The sequence below is a fragment of the Bemisia tabaci genome, chromosome 4 (assembly GCF_918797505.1).
Source record: "Bemisia tabaci chromosome 4, PGI_BMITA_v3".
NCBI lineage: Eukaryota > Metazoa > Arthropoda > Insecta > Hemiptera > Aleyrodidae > Bemisia > Bemisia tabaci.
The window spans coordinates 7,753,970-7,775,715 of record NC_092796.1 but is presented as its reverse complement, the minus strand read 5'-3'; the positions used below and the strand labels follow the sequence as shown (position 1 = coordinate 7,775,715).

Genomic DNA, 21,746 nt, shown 5'->3' with positions numbered 1-21,746 from the left:
TCTATGAAATTAGATCGCTCCCATGAATGATAAGTACATGGCATGTTGCGGGATAAGTGTACTGGCACTGAATGAAGTTAATGGACCACATAATAGTAAAAATCATGATATCACGAGACATGATTCATCATTAACATTTTATGCGGAGCGAGTTGAAAATATCAAAATCCAAAACTAACTCAAGAAAAATTAACATTTGTGGCTCACGACAGAATTGATCAATTCAAACTCCCAGCACATGGAAAAACCAGCAATAATGAGGGTTGATGAGCAGTCGGCTTTTAAGACGAATCTAGTACGTTAATACATATCTGATGCATTGATATACAATATCTTATGAGCTACGTTTCAACAATTTATATCTGCTCAAATAATGAAGATTGGATGAAGCCTTGGTAAAATCTGTCAACTCATCTCATATGCAGACCTTGTCAACTTGTGAAGAAAAATGCTATACACGGGGAAAATTGGACTACATTTTGCTATAAGGAAGTACTATTTCTGTCTTACTTTAGAAAAACTTGTGTGTCATTATTTTTCCCTCTGCAGATAGGTGCTTTGATGAAGTTACAAAAAATAGTTTTTCCTAATTGCAAAATGTAGTCCACTTTTTCTGTTGCCAAACATACTAAAAGTAGTTCATGTCATTGCACTTTTATGGTGAAAGGAAAATTTAAGTTGACAATCATAGGAAACGCTACTTTCTCACATTTATGTTAAATCCAAAAATGTTTAGTGCATCCACACCAACCTGTGCATTAGTTAAAAAGGAGATGCACGTATTGTGGAACTTCATTCCTGACCCTATTTTGAGGAGGTATAACTGCACTGCAGACAAATCATTAATTCTAACAAGACAGAAAAGGAAAATTAGTCCTGCTGATTCTCATTAGCATTAATCACAGACGTTGCAACAGGGTTTGAGGTTTGAAAAGTGACTTAGAATACTTTGAAAGACAACTTGGCGACAAAACTGCAATCCAGAAAAAATCAATCAAGTAGATTACTTAAATAGAAACTGAGCCTGAAGTAATTATGCCTAAATCATGCATTTCAGCCAAAGTTTGAGCGCTGTCATGTAAGAGACTTTCTGTAGATCCTAAATGCACCCAGAATAAATACTTCCTTTATGTACTTGTATTTATCAAAAATTAAAAACATTATGTATCTCTTGATAAAAAAGTATCTTCTCCGATAACTTTCCAAGGACTACCATTCCTCCATGTCAGTTCAAAAAGATTTTGTTGTGAGTGAATGTGCTAACCTTCGACTGGACCAAAAGTTCTTGGGGCCTTAAACAAACTCCCTTTCTTTGGTGTTCAGGATGGAAGATGCATCCTCTTGAACTAGGATTTAAAAAGAGAACAAATAAAGTTCCACTCTGGCGGACTGTGAAGTACTTCTTCCTAACGAAAATTCATGCTGAGATCACAGAAAAGAACTCTCTTTCAAGTTGCCATTAGATCAAATCAACATTGTTCAAGTCGGATACTGATGTAGATGGAAGAGACTCATGGAGCGATGGGTAGAATTTGCCGACAGGTTTTAGAGCCTCCTGGAATCAGAAATACAGAAATTTAGTTGTGACATTTAGTGGGAGAAAATAATGGAAAAGAGAAACCAACGGACGAAAACCGAAAACCAATGGAAGAAAAAAAGAGGGGGGAAAAAGATTCTTATTTCATAAAAGATGTATTGGAAAATGCGCATGAGTTGTACGGGGGTCATCCCAAAAGTAAGTTTACCCCTTTTATCACTCCAAAACTATAAAAAATAAGTCAAATTGGTAAAAATAAACTTCTTTCTTATATCCTCAGCCCTCTAGCGATACCAAGATTTTTAAATTTGAACCATTGGTTGCAGAGAAAATCAATGTTTACATGAACAACTCCCGGCGAGTTCCATCCACTGGACAGCGTGCTTACATGAGATGCATCGCATGTTGTCGCGCGTCGCTGTTGTCTCTAACATCTCCTTGCCAGGAATCCAAATAAGAAAAGTGCAATATTCTAACACATTTTCTGAGTATACATCAGTGAAAATGCACGGGGAACTCATGAACAGCTGCATCATGATCAGTGGATTCTTAAATCAGTATTGTGCGTTTCATTACGGAGTTGCCATTGCAACAGTCACCGATTACGAAATCCGCGCTGTTATTCGTTTTTTCTTTGCGAGTGATGATACTTGTGCTTATATTCATAAGAAGTTAGTTGCAGAGTATGGTAGTCTGTCTATAAGTTCTGTAATGGTCTGTAAATGGCGGAATTACTTTCTGAATAGGCGAGAAAATGTGCACAACGAAAAACGATCTGGACGTCCCAGTCATGCATTAGGAGACGATGCTGCAATTGATGCCATTAAAAAGATTGCTGAAGAGGATTGCCGGTACAAAATCAACGAAATTGGTGATCTTTTGCTTCTAAGTTTAGAAGTCGGATGCTCCAGTGTCGCAAACATTTTAAACGGAAAAGCTCAAACTGCGGAAAGTGTATGCACATATGCACAATGGGTAGCGCGGCGCATCGTTTGATGGACGGGACTCACCGAGTTGTTTACGTATAAATCGATTTTCTCGGCAACCAGTGGTTCAAATTTATAAAGCTTGATATCAGTAGAAAGCTGATATTATAAGATAGAAGCTCCTTTTTACCGACTTGATTTATCTTTTATAGTTCCGGAGATTCGAAAGGGGTAAATTTACTTTTGGGATGACCCTCGTATGATTTGATGAAGACTGATAGGCAAAGATATACTGAAAATTAGAGACACAATAATCATAACTGAGAGAAATTTTTTTGCGAATATTGTCTGTATTCTCTTTTGAAGGAGAGTTTAAAAATGGTGCCTTGAGCTTTGTAGTCATTCTTTTCACATTCTTTTTCTGTACCCTATCTATTAACTTCCATGTTTCATATATGAGCCTTTGGTGCAACATTTTTCTTTTATTAAAAATTAGATTGCTTCTATCAAGGTTAATACAGTAAAAGAAATGTACAGTACTGACGAAACGTAAAGGGACGGAAGAAAATTTCGACTTGAGCAGCTTTTTGTCTTAACCGTTCCTATACTTAACACAAAATTCTGAGTTAAATTTCGATATGGGCAGCGACTGCGCCTATCACGAAATTACAGAAAAACTACAGCATAAGCAACAACTACCTAGAGCACCGCTTTTGGAATTCGAAAACAAATCAAACGTCAAGTGCACTGGGATGAAAAGCATTCTGGTACTTGCGTACTTACCTTTTCGTTCTTCAGTTTTGTCATTTCTGCTTTCAGCTTGTTCAAAATTGCAAAGTTAGGTGAATTGATGAGGGCTTTGCTTTGAAGTTGCGTGATCTCCTGTTCTTCCTGTTTCTTCTCTTTCATATTTTTTATCCTTTGATTTCCATACAATCGCAGTAGAGATCCCCAAGTATGAATATGAGGGTGCAGTTTCTATGACATTAAAGAAATTACAAGATCAGTCATGAAAATGACTTTCATAATACTCTACCAGAAAAAAGGAACAAACTCTATTGATCCTGTACTTTGATAGCGTTCTCTTATTTGCCACTTTTGATTTTTTTTTTTTTTTGGTCCATTCAGGAAAAGTAGTTCATTTAATGGAAAAAAGTGAATTAAAGTGTTCACTCTTCCCATTTATGTGCATTTTCGATGAACAATGGAACGTCGCAGAATGATTCCCTTCACAATGCTTGGACAAAGGTTCTCAGCAATACACCCCTGACCTCTTATCCTCACAAGGACAAACACCAGCTTAGATAACCATCTCTCCGTTACAGTGATTAATATCGACCGCAGTGGTATTGCAGGCATTAACTATTGTCCAAGGAGTATGCGGATAACTCGGAGCATGGGACAAGAAACAGAGAAATTATTGCTCCTTTCTAGGACTTTCAATTCTTAGCCATGATTACTGATAGCTAACTTCCCGTATTTTTGCTGGAGAACATACCATGAAACAAGAGAACAAAAATCTATGCAGTTGAAATCTTAAAAGTCATGGACGACACATTCATTTTATTGAACTGAGCTGTTGTAAAATAATCGGGAATATTTCTCATCCATTATTTGAAACTGAGCAGCCGCTGGGGTCGAAAGGCGGAGATTAAAGAATGAACAAAGACACCTTTCTTATAGCACCAAGGACAATGAATCAGAATAGGATCCTGCAAAATTCATGGCCTGCATGGAGAAACTGTTCACAAACCCTGTAGAGCCACAGCTGGCTTTGCGGAAAAATTTAGTGCCACACTCTGCTGCAGAGCAATGAGAAGAGAGATCTCTTAGCTTCAACTTGACTTTTGGGACACAGGATCTCTACATCCGCTGTAACTCAGTGCAAATCAAACTTGTTGCAGAAAGGTTACCCCGAGAACGATGTTTTTGACTACAGGGACTGAAATTATAAGAAGTAATAAAATTGAAACTGCTTATTGATCTGCTTGAAAGCAATCCATGCTGGAAAATATTGATGAGAGAAAATCTGAGGTGATCTAATTGATGCTTCTTGGGGCTAAAGAGGAGGATGAATGATATGATCGATGACTGAGGGCGTAGTAATTTACCTGCAAAATTTCCTGAGAAGCTTTTTGTTTTCCGTCTCTCTTATTTTTACAGAGAACAGTTGCCGTATGCTTTCCTACAGTCATTTTGAACTCGTTCTGGCCATGACGGATAGCATTTACTTTGTAGTCAATATTTATTTCACCTTTCCCGAAATTCCTGCAAGATAAAAATATGAGAAAAAATTATATTTGAATCAAAACGCAATACATAACATAAAAAAGCTAAAAAATTTCATCCCCAGAAGCAAGGCAGATGAAGAAAGGTGGTCGCATTTCGAGTTGAGCCGCCATTTTTAAGGCTGTGATGCGCAGAGGGTACATGCTTTGCCATATAATCAGGATGTACCCGAAATATACCCAATGCCGTGTGACATAAAGAGGGTACAAAATGTGACCACCATTCTTTATCCTCCTTGCCCCAGAAGAGGGAGAATTTAACAGTTCTGGAGCAAGGAGGTGAACAATTTTTTTCAGCCATTGCATAAAAATCCTTCTTTTTGGGAGGGCTCAGCAATGGGCCTGTTGCAAACTGCAGTTGGAGCAAAAAGAAGAGTTACCTCTTGCGTAAAACGGCTCAAAAAAACGATGGGTGCATCAAAAAAGTCTGAATACACTCCTAACTTCACACTCTGTGTAAGAATTATGCATTTTTAAAGCTTCCCCTTCAAAAAGTTACTAGGGCAAAGATGAGCATTTCGTGAGAAACGTCGTTCCATCCAACCCTTGCGCACTAGGATGCTATACAATATTCAAAATGGCTGACACCAACCCGCCAAAACACACGAAACAAGGCGGGATTTTATCAACCAGTGTGTTGGGCGTTGACAGTTTCCTTGCGTTGATAAAGACCATGGTACTTCCTCATGATTTGCGCACAACAGCATCAGCTATGTTGAATATTGTGTAGCATTCTGGTGCGCAAGGATTGAATGGAAAGATTCCTCTTACAAAATGTTCACCTGTGCCACATTATCGTTTCCAAAGCGGGAAGCTTAAAAAAGCGCATATTTCTTCTGCAGATTGTGAAGTTAGGAAGGTATTTCAGACCAACCCGATGTGCTCATCGTTATTTTTGAGCCATTTTCCGTGAGAAGCAACTCATCTTTCTCCTCTGACTGAAGGTTGCAACAAATCCATAGAGCAGTCTACAATGGCCAGGATAGGTTTGGTGCGTGCAGGTAGACATTTTTATCGATGGAGTAACTTCAAAACTATGAATCTCAACTGCAGAATTTCTGTCGATCTTTTCCTATATGGAAAGAAAAAAAATCAACAAAATGGCTCGAAATTTTCCCTGGTTATTCTTTACCAGTCCATAGACATTGTGTGACCATTTAATGAAATGTATACCAAGAGAGACAAATGATTCAACGAAGCCCGTGATTAAATTAAACGAAGATAATACCTTTGCAGACACGTCAGGAGGATATCATGTGGAGAAAGTTCTGTGGTTTTTGCACAGAACTCAGCGACTCTTGGATCTGTAACTTTGACTTCATCAAAAACCTGTAAAAAGAGGAAAATACTACTTAGATATTTTTTTTCTCAAAATAAATACTTAATACGTTCATGGATGGTCATCTTCTTCCTGAGGAAGCGAGGGTGGTGTAAGTACATACTTACCTTTACTACATAGAAAAAAATTAGATAAGTTGTTTAAGCAGTCATTTTAAAGACCCCTTAACTTTTCCACCATTGAGTTATAACAGTTGCATCTTTCCACAAAAAATCCCTGACCTGTCAATCAATGGATTGTGGAAATCGAGGAGCAATTCCTGAGTCTAAAGGTACTTTTCGTTTTTTACTGCATATAAGCAAAGCAAATGCATAATTCGATGTAAAATTAGGCATTTTGCTAGAACAATTTTTTATGTGGAAATTTTAAAATTTGACTTTGGAGCAAAAACGCTGGATTACAAAAAACAGTCGTCATTATGGACATTTTTGCACCCATACTTCCCGCTCCCTTAAGCGTAACCTGGCTTGAACACTTCTATGAGTTTCCTCATTTGTAACAGAAGAAAATACAATGCATTTATTTCTGAAAATATATACAACATTAAAGTATTTCACTGGCAGTCGTATCCCACTTGGACTGTGGGCAATCATGGTAGCACTATCCATTATTATTTTTAGTGTCTTACTTTTTGAAGAACCGTTTAAACTTTATTTGTTACACACAACGCTCATAACTAAACTCCCTCATTTTCAGGAAACAAAAAACACTGTTTTTTCTTAACTGCAATTGGATGAATTTTATCAGATAAGATTGAATCATTCTATTGTGGAGCTGGGGAGATACATTATATGGTTAGATACAAATAGAATGGCCCTCTAAGAGAGCTATTGGTGTATGGAGCCTATGGCGATTATATATATATTTGATTGGCTGATACATTGGCATCCTATCCATTTTTTTATTTAGAGCTCTATCAGCATGAAAATAAAGATTGTCCAGAATGGATTATAGCTGTTTTCAAATATTGTGCGCTTGCTGCAATTGTAAAACTTAATGGAGGATACAATCAATAAATTTCCGATAACTTTCATCTACAAAATAAAGAAAGAATGAAAAGTCTACAGTAGAGTGATATTTTAATAGATATTGGCTGTAAGTTTTATCTTGAAATATGTGTGCTGAGCCAGTGAGCGCCTACTACATTAACATTGCGATATTTGATCACGTTTTATTCCCCAGAGGTGGAGCATAAAACATTAAGATTTTACTTACTGAAATATTGTGACTTTCTTCCTCGGTTTTTTCTGATTTTTTATCCTCAATTTTATCTTTCATTTGGGGGAAGAATACTTGTAGTGTATTCTTTGCAGCTTCTGTTTTGGCAAATTTTTTACTCGCTCCCATACCTGTGCCGTACTGCATTCCGTTAATTTTGACGATTGCCATGTAAGGCGCTTTTGCATTCTCTGAAATGACAGCAGCAAAAACCAGAATTAAAAGAGGACAACAGGGAAAGGATGAGGAGTGTTAAAGAATAATCAACATTAAGGCTTGGCTTAAAAAACAGAACTTGATAGAACTGGATATAAAGCATTTTGCTTTTGGTCTTGTAGTCTCCAATTATCTGAGGAACTTGAGTGGTACTGATTGATTTTGCTGAAAATTTCTTAATGAAAATTAAAAGACCTGAAGAATCCCTAGTCCTTCAGGGTGATCTAATTCGTTTTATACCTATTTATTTATCTATTTATTTATTTTTTTTTTTTTTTTTTTTTTTTTTTTTTTTTTTTACAAAAATTAAATTAGTATGACTAAGATCAAAATAACTGTTGAATACCAATTGAAACAGAAAAACGACTTGAAGAGTTGGCCATTCCCAGAGGACAAAACCACAGGTATGATAGTTGTAACTGCAGCATATGATAAAATAAAAATTACCACGGGAGACACTATTTAGCATTTTATTTCCTACCATAGAAGTTTATGGTAAAACTGGGAAAGGAATGCATTTTTGAAACTTTATTTTAAATTCAGTTTGGTTCATCTCGAAAAACTCTGATTGAGGATTAAAATGTTAAGCCTCGTTCTTCTAATCTCTTCGAATTAAAAAAAGGCCAATAAAACTAATGAAACTTACCTAGTTCTTTGAATTCATATTGAGGTTGTGCCTTTAATATTTGTTGTAAATACCGGTGGAGAATACAAATATAGCTTTTGTCGTTGGGATTGATTATCCACTCTTTCTTCACAGTATTATCAGGATCAGCTGAAAACATTATCAACCACTGAGTAAAAGAATAAGATTCTATTTGATAAAAGGACCCTAGAATGACTTTGTGAAAAATTGCAGCAGTAAAGGACTCATTGGGTGCCTTATTTACTTGTTTGTTCATGAACTATCTTAAAATAAGACTTCAATACAACACGTCAAATGGAAAAAATAAAGCAAAATTCAGATGCATCAAGGAACCTAGTTTTTCAAATTCCACTTGTTTGTTGGCTGGTGGTTTCATACCATACTGAGTCTCACTGAGTGTCTCAGTATGAATTAAAAATTAGGATGAACATCATTGTAGCTCTCTATTTCCTGCTGATGATTCAAATTGTTTGAACTTAATTTAAATTGCTGAAGCTTGATTGTACGAATATTCAACCATTAAAGCAAAAAAAATCAAATGCTTACTCCCGGTGAAAAATGGTAATGTGATGAGTTTGGTTCCACTTGGTAAAGTAGGAATTTCAGTCTGTTTCTTCTGCAGCAGTTTTTTCTTGGTTTTTATGTACTTCCTCCTATTTTCCCAAGTTCTGGAGAAAAAGAAGAAAAAAAATATAAATTATTGAAACTTTTAATCCTACAAAATTTTTTACCAGATATCTTCGACACTTTCAATTGATACAGAAAAAATACGGAAATATGCATAAAATCCTTAACATTTCTTGAGTTAAATTAATTGAGTCTAAATTATTTTCTTTCCTCAGAATTTGCTTGCTTGTCTCATTACTCTCTCCTTAAATTTCTCTCATTTGTTCAGTCTTCCTGAGAGGATGCAGAATATAAAAAATAGGTACACATGGAAAAGTGCAAAAACTAAAATAAACAGGTTTTTGTTTTATTACGAAAAGCAGCCCTTAACATTTTTTCGTGATTGAAAAAATTTACAAAATAAGAAAAAAAGATAGAAAAACTGGCATCAAAGCAAGTTTAAATTGATCTGGCACTTAAATTTTTAGTGTATCCTAAAAGCGCATACTTATTGTAAGAACAGAGCATAACTTATTGTAAGAAATAACATATTTACTCAAAGTTGGTTAATTTTTAGTGGGGAAGGGAGACCCGGGTAATTTTGCCTTCTTTGAACATATTTTTTACAGTAAATCAGGAAAATTTGGGAGTGTTATGTTACTTAGTTTCCTTATAAAAATAAATAAATTAAGAAAGAGAGAAAAAAAAATTAAAACTTGAGTAAACATCAGGCAACCTGGAATGCAGTTGGGCTAATTCTGGTAAATCAGTGCACATCATAACAGAATCCTGACAAGTCCGTTCCTTAATGAGCCTTGAGCTCCATAAGAAAGCCTATATTCTATGGTTTATTACGTAATGCACATGTTTGGTTTTGACACCTACCGATTGGACTCTCTCATTCATGTTGTCCAGTGAGAGGGTTTTAAGAAATGAGGAAAGATGCCTTTTTTTGGTGAAATAAACTTCTAAGATAATTTATATGCACCAAAATCACAAGCGTGTAGAAAAAAAAGTGAACTCACCTAAACCAACTGACTTTAATCGTTTTAAACCTGAAAAGCTTGGAACAATATTCTCGGACAGCTTCTGCAGGGAGCAGCTGCGCTTTCTGATTTTCTTGAACTGTTTCAATTTTGGGATTAGGAACAACTAGACCATTGATTACTAAATTATCATCTTCTTGCTTCGCTTTTTCTTCCAGAAGTTTGCTGTACTGTAGACAAGGAATGGCGCTGATTGGAATTTTGTGCCACTGTGAAAATACAAACAAGATGTGTTAAAAACCGAATTTCTTTGTGAGAATGACATTGAGAAAATGTGGGAGTACGGAGTAAAACTATGAGAAGCAAGCAACTAAAATACGAAAATTATAATTTGATCATGGGTGTGATATACGGATACGTTAGTAGTTTTATCAGTCATTTGTAAAGTAATTTAAGGCTACACTGAAATTGTAGACAACTACTAAAAACACCTGCATCTCCATACCATTTAAGAGGAGAAATTTACAAAATAATTGGAGAAATAAAAAAGAAGATAAAGACTGTAAGCTGAAACTGCTATCAGTCCATGGCCACAAAAAGTCGCAAATAAGATGAGTCACATGTCGAGCTTAGTTTATTTTTTCACGATGGACTGAATCCACAAGGCCCATTCTGTTAGAAGGCATTCAATTTTCTAGTGCTGCAACTTTTATAAAGCCCGAGCAGATCACTTGGTAGTGGTTGTCAGCCATCACTTTTGGCAGCAAAAGCTATAAACGAGAGTTCCCTCTGGAGAGAAAAAAATAATGGCTAGATACCTCTTTAGAGACGTCTTGTATTGTAAGATATACTATATATGTATGCAAGGGAATCATCTATGCTGTCTTGGAGAAAAATCTTGATGGAGGATTTCAAAGTTGAAATGATCTTAGATAAATGAGCAAAAATATCATGTCTAAGACAGAAGCTTACCTTGTTTTAGCAGCTATTTTAGAACCTGGAGGGATGCTGAAAATTCTATTTCTCTATTATAACTCTCTCAAAACTGAGTTATTGGACTGGAATAATGGCAACTATTTATTTTTTAAATTGCTCATCAGTGCTTTGTAAATGCAAAAACAAGAGAAAAACCCAGTAAAACAGAATTACCTCATCTTGCAATTTTACTTACTCTGGCACTTGCAGGTCCAAGGAAGTAAGGCTTTGACATAGTGACAACTCGGCTTTGTTTGTGGAGGTATATAGGCATGCCACTGTGGTGGCTGACTTCGACCCAACCTTCCGGTAAAAAGTCAAAGTGGTTGCTTCTGCCTAAATCCTCAAGCACTACCTTGTCAATTTGCCGCATGTCTTCTGAGTTTTCGATCTTTTTCAGTATCTCACTTTCTTCTGTAGGTTCCGTTCCATCATCAGCTGCAGCATTTTTCTTTTCTCCAGTTTTGTCTGTCCCTTCACCCTCTGTAGAGTTTTCCTTCTTCATACGTTTCATTGGGCAGCCTTCTTGCAAGGACGCTTCACCGCCTTCTCCTTCTTCTTCTTCATCCTTGAGAGCTGCCAGAAAATAAGAAATTATGATTGATAAAGTTTCCACAATTCAATAAAACAATCACCACGGGAATTTTCAGTGACAGTTAAATGATATCTTTCTTTTCTCTTAATATTGTGAGTAGGTTTACTTCCTTGCAACTTTCAACAGTCCTCATAATTAGTTCAGTTTGCTACAGGGCAGCTTCAGGTATTTCTAGGCATAATTATGACCAAAACGACCTCGACTGCTCAGGCCCGCCACATCCCATCTCGGGCCCTGGTACCAGTTTTAAAGGTCCGGGCCCCAAGCACGGAGGGGGGGGGGCCGAGGGGCATCCCTCGAGAAATTTTAGAATTTATACGAGTAATCGCACGCATTTTGAAGCTCCCATGAAGAATTTTTCCATCAATTTCTGCGGAATAATTATGTTTTTTTTTATACTTTCAGCACAAAATACTTGCGAATTGTTGCATTCAAAACATCTGGAAAATTTCTATTTTTTTTGGGGGGGGGGCATATGATACTATTTTCAGTTCTATGAGGGCCAGGCCCCCCTGGACTCCCCCTTCATTTGTCTATGGTAAGGGGGTTGAGCCATGCGCCATTGAAGTCGAGGATGCCCAGATTGGAGACTCTTAGCATCTGACGACGGAAGAAAATGAAACGCAGTTACTAAAAATATCCCTCTGTACTGAAAATCTTGAAAATAGATAGAAATTTTCCAGGAAGTATACTTTTTTGAAAATCTAAGAAGAATTCTACAGTGCCCCAGCGTGTTTCTGAAAATCTATTCACCTTTTGCGAAATTTTTAGGGTACATTTTTCAATTTTTCTTACGAAACAAGGGTTGCATGTGAATTCGTAGTGGTTTTTCACGGGTAACACGGGCCCCCTCCGGGGCCCGGGCCCTGGTACCAGGGACCCAGTATCCCCCCCCTTGTGGCGGGCCTGCGACTGCTCACAATTAAGCTACTTATCATTCCTAAAGTTTAGTTTCAAAAGCAGAATTACTTTGCAGAGGAGTTTCTCTCTAATCTATGACTCGGTAGTGTAAACTAAGGACTCCTAAGACTCCAAAAAATAAATCAATTTGAAGAAATCATTCATGTTGAAACTCACTGAAATATTACCTTCACTAAAACTCAGTAGACTCGTTTCCTTTGATGTCATGGATTTTTCTGATTTTTTTTTTTACTCTAAAAGGTACGGAAAAATTTATTTCAAAAATGCCAAAAATGAGACCTATTCAAAGCAAACTTTTTGGTGGGCTTTGATGATGTAACTACATAAACTGCATTTGCCGATCGGCTAAGTTCAGCTTCAGGCATCACCTTGCTACAGCAAGGTACACTCTACTACAGGTATGGACAAACAAAGTGCCGAAGTGGCAGCACTGAGAATATAGGCCATCGAGTGACGTCCCAAGTCGTACCGTCTTTGCTGTGCAGTTCAAAATGAGGTTCTGGCAGATCTGGTAGCTTCCATAAGCTATCAGATGAATTTAAAAATTGATAAATTCAAAATAACGAAAAACTTAGCTAAGAATAGGAAAAAATAGAACAAAATTGGCAAGACCCACTCTCAGAACAGAAAGTAAATAAATTTTCCATATGGCGTTGCAGTCGTAACATTGGACACTGACAAATCTACACATTTCGACAGCTTTTTAAAATTCCATTTGCCCATACCTGTAGTAGAGTGTACCTTGTTACTACAGTTTGGCTGTTGACTTTTAACTAGTCAGATGTTTTGATTGGCTTTTTCTCCCTTTGAACATGCTTTTTGGAACTTAAAGAGGAATTTGTTGGTTTTTCATGAAATTTTACTACAGTAAAACTGTGCAAAAACCCTGCATGAACCATAAACCATGCCACTGCCCCATTGGAGACAGCCAAAGTGTCATTGAAAGGTTTGAATCTGAGCGTAGATCTCTAGTTTTTCCACAATTTTCAAAAGCAGATTACACTCACCTTCTTCTAACATAGCTTCAATTTCGTCGTCAGGAAGATCCGAGTCAAAACTCATGGAATCATAGTGACTGTCTTCATCTGAGGTTTGATCCAATACATCAAATTCGGTGACATTATCCTTGTTAGGGGTTAATGGTTCTTCTTCTTCTTCCTCTTTCCCTTCGAATGTGTAATCATCTTTTTCATCCTCCAAGTGGGTGAACGGTGATTCCAAGCCTATCCTCCCTTCATCCTCCTCCATTGGCTCCTCTTTAGCTTCTTGTTTTGGTTCATCCATCATCACACTTCAACTATGACGATGATTTTGGTAATGACTTGATACCCGCTTTCAGTTCTGAAACAAAGTTACGTGCTATTAACTACGACAAATTTGACCAAGTATCACAACTGGAATAAGTATTCAAGATCCCTATCCTCTTAAGCATAGAATAATAGCTACCAGAAAGGCAACTAGCAGATCCTCTCGTAAGATCGCGTATAGTCACTTTTTCGAATGGACTTTGCTCGTTTTCCCGGCGAAATTTGAAACGGCAGAGAGACGTAGGGTGAGAGCGGCGGACTTTGCTCTTTTTCCCTGCGAAATTTGAAACGGTAGGCTGAGCAGAGGTCGCGAGGATTTCAAGAATCGGAACAAAGATAGCCGACTGCTGCCCTTCTGGCGGCTGTTATTCTATGTCTTTAGATCGCTTTAGAGAGAAGCTTGCAAAACAAAGATGGGTCACCCTTCTCATCATTCTTGCCAGGAAATTGTGGAAAGAGTATAAATCCACACTGAGACTCTCAAACCAAGTGTCTCCATTTCCAGCATTCCAGACTTCCATCCATACCTCATTTTTTAAATCGAAAACGACTCAACAGCAATTTTTTAAAACTTCCGTCATTTTCCTCTCTGCACAAGGAAAATTTGGTAAAATCTTCAAGGAATGGTATTGATTTGTTATTCTTCAAAAAAGCAAGATGGGAGCGGAGATTTTTCAATACCGCAGGCGAGATACATGGTTTGGAAGTATTCCTCCTATCTTGTTAAGGAGCCTACAATTTGCTTTCTCAACTTTCTCTCATTTTCAGCGAGTTTAGTGAAAAGGTAAAAGGTAAGTACTCCCTGACTGCAAATCGTTTCATGATCAAGTGCTCAGAGACTGTGCGAAGAAGTGAAAAGTATGGATTGAATATTGCATTTTATGCCCTTCAAATGCGCAAGGAGATGAAAAGTTCTTTCCACTGAAACAGGGTCTTTCATGTTGATTTGGGTGGTTTCCCAGTCTTCCCGAGGGTTTTAGGACTCTGTTAATATTTACGGCAGCTTTGACATTAATCGCCAAATTATGCAGAGCACTTCCGTTTCTGATGTTAGTTAAGAGATTAAGATTTTGAAATCTTCACCAGCAAAATGAGGAATTTTGTGTTCTTCAGGAAGTAATTGATTAAAATCTAAGTCACAAAACTTTGATGCGAATCTTGGTTGGGAAACCTGCAAGCAAGACCTGAACAGCGAGAAAAACCAACCACAGTTCTCATAAAATTTGAAGTTGAGTGAAAAACATGGATACATTATTTCTACATAGTTACCGAATGAATGAGATGTCTCACTAGGGTGTAAAGCTTGAAAAACCAGACAGATAAACAACAGGTTTGGGTTGAACAGTCAGATCTTCGAAAGCACAAAACATATTAACAAAGTAACTTTGGAAAATTAAGATTGATACAATCCATTATGGCCGATTAAACAACTCTTGCAAAAAGTAAATAATAATAATTTTAATTGACTAATCAAGTTTTTGAGACAGCTTAGACGCTCTCATGCTCAGAAATGCTCAGAAGTCAGAACTATAAGAACGAAATGACATAACCAGGGACCAGTTCTATAGGACCCTGGACTCCCGTAAGAGTCAATGTAAAAATTCGTGAGCAGGTACTAGTGCTGCATTCTCGCGTAGGATCCTCGCAACTCACTGCTGTTATCAGTTGTTGGACTTCATTAAAATCCGTAGGATCGCGTATAACTGCAAAAAATCGAATTTTTCAACGTACTTCTACATGCGGCGGGCTCCCTTGTCGAAAGGGGTCGAAAAAACGCCAAAAATATACTTATTTTTCAAGAATTCAGCCGCCTTATGTGTTATTTTTCAATCTCCGGCTTAACCTCACTTTTGGAGCGGGCGATGGATGAGTCGAGGTTCGGGGGGGAGGATCCTCTGAGTTGACTAGGATCCTACGCGAGAATGCGCTGCAATCACCCGTCACAACAGAACGGCGTCCTATAGAACTCGTCCCTGACATAACCTAAAAATTTTATGTAAACAATGCTATTCAAAGACATAAAGACGGAGCACTAAAAGCAAAAAATGAAGCTTCTAGAGCTTCTTTTCAATCACCTCTACTATTGGCTAGAGGATTGGCGCGAATCGAGACAAGTTTGAATTCAAATGTAGGGCGGGAACTAATAAATAAAATTGCGGAAACAAAGTATTTTAGGTTGATTTTTGCCCAAATTCAGGTACACACTCATATTTTATTAACTTTAGGTTAGTTTCGGTCCGTCGTCGACCGACTGATTTCATTTGGAGTAACGTAGATCTAGAACTGTAACGGCCTGTTTGAACCTGCAGAACCACCATAAGCAGAAGAAAACTAACTTTATCTGAGATTACTGCCTGTTACCGAGCAAAATTAGGTGTAATATATTAGGACGCAGACGAACTTTCTTATATAATCGTTTTAAGCATTTAAAACACGTTTCGAAGAAGAAATAAGGAAAAATCAAGAGGACAAGTTCAAATCAAATTTCCGTTTGCCGCATGGATTCCCGCGCTCATTTACACACTCACACAAGCGCGCAGCGCCGAACCTAGCTTCACTTTTTCCCCGTGCTTTTAGATACGAGCGCTCCGTCTTTATGTCTTTGTGCTATTCACGCACGGCATGCATGCGCACTATGGCGCACTATGGCGCACTGTCTCGTAAATCAAAAGTGTTAAAAAAAAATCTATTCTGTTTCTATAAAATAAAATGATGAGCTTTCAAGGTAAGTAGCGTTTATAATGATGCATTTGGCTCGGAAAGTGAGGGTGAACATGTTTTGTTAATTTTCGTGACTGTATTACTTTCAGGTTTTAATTTGGTCAAAATAAGTAAAACGCCTTCAATTAATGACATACAATTTATGCTACACAATAAAAAGACATGTAAGTGTTCAAGGAGTTTTTTGATTGTTCGATTACATACTGCAACCGATTGTAAGTGACAAACAAAGACATAAAGACGGAGCACTAAAAGCAAAAAATGAAGCTTCTAGAGCTTCTTTTCAATCACCTCTACTATTGGCTAGAGGATTGGCGGCGAAATCGGGACAAGTTTGAATTCAAATGTAGGCGGGAACTAATAAATAAAATTGCGGAAACAAAGTATTTTAGGTTGATTTTTGCCCAAATTCAGGTACACACTCATATTTTATTAACTTTAGGTTAGTTTCGGTCCGTCGTCGACCGACTGATTTCATTTGGAATAACGTAGATCTAGAACTGTAACGGCCTGTTTGAACCTGCAGAACCACCATAAGCAGAAGAAAAACTAACTTTATCTGAGATTACTGCCTGTTACCGAGCAAAAGTAGGTGTAATATATTAGGACGCAGACCGAACTTTCTTAATATAATCGTTTTAAGCATTTAAAACACGTTTCGAAGAAGAAATAAGGAAAAATCAAGAGGACAAGTTCAAATCAAATTTCCGTTTGCCGCCATGGATTCCCGCGCTCATTTACACACTCACACAAGCGCGCAGCGCCGAACCTAGCTTCACTTTTTCCCGTGCTTTTAGATACGAGCGCTCCGTCTTTATGTCTTTGGTGACAAACGATAATGTCGACTGACGATTCAATGGACCCCTAGACAAGGTACGAATTTAAGCAATCTGATACATGTTTCTTAACCAGAATTTCACGTAAAACACGATTAGGGCAACGAATATTACTGAAAGTAACTCCTAACGAAGATATCAACGTTTTTATTTCACATTGGTCACGAGGAATTTGAACTACCCGCTTACAAGAAACTCAAAGCTCTACGTGAGTCAAATCGCGCACTACAACGGTTCCAGCAAGCTCCTCAATCGAGCAATGTTCATTTCCCACCATGTGTTGTTCAAACTTTAAGCAATTTGCTATAGCTGAGCCAAAATGTCAAAATTAAGGTTGCCACATTTTGAAATCGCAGATACTGTCATGATAACGTTTAGCGCGCGATGTGAATCACGTAGAGCATTGAGTTTTCATGAGCGGGTGGTTTGAATTTACGCATCAAGAATCATTTATCTTCATGAGGAGTTGATTTCGGTAATTTTCGTTGTGCGCGTCGTGTTCTACGTGAAATTTTGGTTAAGAGACATGAAGCAGAATTTTGAAATTCGTACCTTGTCTAGTGGTCCATTCTCCAGAAAAATGCCGAATTAGACTGAAAAATTAAGATTGAAGTTGTATCAATAATAAAGTTCAACCTTACTAGGGGTTCGACCCTCGGTCGCTCCTCTGCCCATCTGCCAGAAGTGCCAGAGATTTGTGTTACTACCAGCCTGGTGAGAATTATCAAGAAAAGTTTGAGGCAATGCAATTCCGCAAAAAAACTGAAAGCAAACCTAACTCAAGGCATGAGAATGAGAAGAAGATTGAACAGTTGGACCACATTTTCCGACAAGGAACTGATATTTTGGCTCTCGTCATTTCCCGGTGAAGCGGATTATGTACTATCCTAGTCTTTCCTTCCATCAAAAACTTAAACTAGGGATTTAAAAAACGCGCGAAACGTAAAACAATGGAAGATTACTCGAAGTTGGGTTCGAACCCAACATGCAACTATTTTAACTCCACGTTGGGCCGGGTTGCATATGCTCGATTTTGCGGGCGAAATCTCAGATCCGTCCACAGTTGTGGCGACAGGGTACTCAGGCACGGGTGTCAGCACTTTTCCTCGAGCATGACGTCTATTTCAGTCAATATTTTTACGCTCCACGCTCCTCTTGCAAAGGTTTGCTTGCTTAGATAATTTCTGCATAGATGGATGATTTTTTGATTGAGCCAGATTTACTAGTTCCATGTTGTAAAGTGTTGTCCAAGCGAAATCACATATCAATTGAGGGGCTTGGAGGACAAGGCGCATAAGTATAGTTTTTGAAAAAATTGAGATAGGTATTCATAAACGCGATTAAATCTAGTTTGAAAATATGATCTGTGAAAAATTCCCAATTAAAATCCAACATTAATGCATCAAATAGTGAGTTTAAACTTCCTTTCCGCCATGAGGCTCCGTGTATTTTTGAAACTTTCAGACTCGTACAGATTGAAATAGCAGAAACTGCACTTATGCGTCTTGTCCTCCAAGCCGCTAGATTAATAATCGCATCTTAAGATTTGTCTTTGCGCTCCTCTCCAATAAACACCGCACGCAGTCAGCAAACACCGAAGTGAAAATAGTTCAGAAAACTGATCGTAAAAAAGGCGTGTGAGAGCCTTTAAGTTCACAGCAAAAATTACATGGTGTGATGGGAAATTAAGGCCTCCAGTACAAGATGTAAAGTTAACTTTCGAGCTTTTTCGCCATGGTGTTCTTACGGGAGCCAAAAAGAACGAGGAAATGTCTGGAAGGAGCGCTTACAACTCACGACTTTTGCTACTGTAAGCACTCTATAATTTTGTCCTCAACTTGAGGGTCATAACGCGAGTGCCTCAAGCGTAAAAAAGAGGAACGCGGCAATTTTGGCACCGTAAAAATTCTGGATTTAACATTGACATATCCCCCAAGATGCGGTTCGCTAGGTCTAACGAGAAATTGAGCATACAATCTAAAAAATTAGTTTTGGTTTGCTAGAGCCATTGCGCACTGCTGAAACGTGGCGAAATGTAAATGTTGGTCCCTAAAAAATCGAAAAATTGCTATGAATTTGGCTCAAGTAGATTTTATTTTACTTTTCGTAACAGGCAGATCCTTATGACATATCTCATTTTAAAAAAGTTCAATTCATTACGATGATCCGTTCAAAAGTCAGAGGCCGTGAAAGGTTTTGCCTTTGACCCCCCCCCCCCCAGTCCGCCTCCTCTGGAGGTCCTTCCGCTACATCTGCAGGTCTTACATGCTACTATACCAGCCCTAAAAAGATGGATTATACATTTGATGGAGGGGGGGGGGGGGTCTAATAAAGATGCATTGGACCTCAGTAGGCAATAAAAATACATTAAAAAATCAACGAATTTTACTACGAATGAGACAGTTAAAAATTAGCAAAGGTCATCCAACAAATAGGAACGCATTCTTTTATCTGGCCGGCGGAATGACCTTGAGAAAATATGCAATCGCGACTCGCTGTCAGCGTGAATCATCGCAGGAAATTTTTCGCTTAAAATGGATGGTAATAGCCACTCGGTGGTTCATTAGCCGTACGCGAAATTCACTTTCGTAGGAAACCGATCTACTCACAATTTGGGAAGGTGATCCGGCCGCGTAAAATTAAGAAAGTGCGCGCCGTAGCGATATCAAGCGCGCGCGACTCCGAACTTCGAGTGGGGAGGGGGGGGGGGGGGGGGGGGCTGCTCTTCGCGGTGTTTAGAAAACATTGGTGCTGGAAGGAGGCTCATCGCGCTGACTGCTGACTGCCCCGTTGAGCGAAAACCACGAATCCGAGCGTAGGTCATGGTGGGAGTTAGGTTTTTTGGACGCGACGCGATGCGGCGCGCGGCGTTGGCGGCGGCGACAGAAGAAGGAGGCCGTTGACCTGATGAGACGAGCCTGAGCCCGCGATGCCTCATGCCTCATGCCACTTCCTGGTAACTCCGCTCCGGTGCCGTGTGGTGGACTAGTTAGCGGTACAGTACCGCTAACCAGCGCCCCCCCCCCCCCCGGGGGTCCCTCACGCTGGAAGCTTCAGTTAGGTTTCTCCTCGTCTGCGACTCTGGATAGGGTCAGCTCTCCTTTCGGTTTTGGCGTATCGGTGAAGTGAGGAAAGAAATACACACGACAAAGGCGCCAATACTGCCGTGTTAAGGAAGAACGCCGTATGAACATTCGATAGTTGCTAAATTTTTTTTCGATAAAATGTTTATTTTTGAGGAAAGCTATGGATATTTTTCCTTGAAATTTTCAGTAACTTTAGATGAAATGGCGAACAAAAATGTCTGAAAAGTTGGAGGGAAAATATTCATAAGTTTACTGGGAAATCCGTGTCTTATCAAAGGAAATTTGAGCTCTCAACGCTCTGCTATATGCTGTCAATGAGGTGTCACTCAGATTCGGGAGGAAAGTAAAAAGAGGCCCAAACACATCTCTTCTACCTCCGACTGTGTTACTTACGTAGTGCTTGAAGCACTTTTACGAATAAGACACGCAAACAAACACAATACGGAAATAAAGTGAGGGAAAGGATGCGCGTTAACGACGGCGCAGAGATACAACTATTCGTACTTGATGAACGTCCGTGCTGCATCTGAAAAATTGAAGGCGCGATAACGCGAAGCGTGAGCTCTCAATGCTCTGCTATATGCTGTCAATAAGGTGTCGCTCAGATTCGGGAGAAGTTAAAAAAGAGACCCGAATACGTCTTTCTTGTCTTTGACTGTGTTGATACTCGTTCTTTCTTCTTTTTTCAGGTTCTCGTCTGATTATTCTTTAGGATGGATTTCTAGATCCACGTCTTAAGCTCGTATAAACCGCAGCACTGGCGCGGTTCGTATGGAAATAATGGTGCTTGGATGCGTCTAGTCTCTGGTGGTTTTAATTTTTTATGTTTTCTTTAATTTCAGAAGTCTGTCGGTCACTTCATTACGCTCAATTTTGCAATTTTTACTACGCACGATTGATAAACTTTGAAACTGAAAATAGCGTAAATTTGTGCTGCTTTGCCAAAATTGTCTGAACCCTTCTCCACGTAGGAGACGCTCTACCATTAAATATTACATTGCGCCCCCTTAACCAGCCAAGGGTCTACGCCCGTAGATGAGAGCTAGTCCGACCTTGGCTATATTACATTTAAAAATCTATACCGCGTTGAAAAGCTGAGATTAGTGGCTACTCAAAATATTTCACAGATTTTCTGTATCTATCTCACAATTAATTCAAAGGATATTGAAAAGGTAAACTTACTCCTTAGATGACTCTCGTATTTTTTAAGCAACAATAAATCTACACAGAGAGGATTCTTCGAGACGAATTACAAAACGAAGCGGTAATCTCTAACGTCTCTAATATTGAGGACGAAAACTTCTCGAGTGCCGCACAGATGCGGCCAATAATTACGACCCACCTTACTGAGAACTTTTGAGAGTCTCATCTCCGAGCGGAGGCAATATCGCCGACGAAAACTTTCGGGATCAGGGTTATGAAAACACGTGTGGGCAGTTATCGGAATTGACCGAGAGTCCTGGACTTGATTTCCTTGAACACGGTCTTGTACAGACTCCCGTGCCCTCCTTGAGATGTAATAGTTCTTGGACGACTTTCATAT

At 38.6% G+C, this 21,746-nt stretch overlaps 1 protein-coding gene across 2 annotated transcripts; it reads right to left on the bottom strand.

Moving 5' to 3' along the window:
* Window positions 1–1,343: 1,343 nt before the first annotated feature.
* Window positions 1,344–15,090, bottom strand: pasha (microprocessor complex subunit partner of drosha). 2 transcript variants are annotated; one of them, XM_019052370.2, is made up of 11 exons: window positions 14,830–15,090; window positions 13,261–13,594; window positions 10,934–11,313; window positions 9,802–10,031; window positions 8,717–8,838; window positions 8,171–8,299; window positions 7,306–7,499; window positions 5,980–6,080; window positions 4,575–4,731; window positions 3,247–3,441; window positions 1,344–1,555 (listed from the first exon to the last, which is right to left on the bottom strand). In XM_019052370.2, exons 2-11 carry the CDS (start codon window positions 13,538–13,540, stop codon window positions 1,460–1,462), a joined length of 1,884 nt encoding a protein of 627 aa, XP_018907915.2. In that variant the 5' UTR covers window positions 13,541–13,594; window positions 14,830–15,090; the 3' UTR covers window positions 1,344–1,459. The 2 variants fall into 2 exon arrangements, with proteins under 2 accessions (XP_018907915.2, XP_018907916.2); XM_019052371.2 differs by having other exon boundaries at window positions 14,851–15,090.
* Between the last annotated feature and the right edge of the window lie 6,656 nt (window positions 15,091–21,746).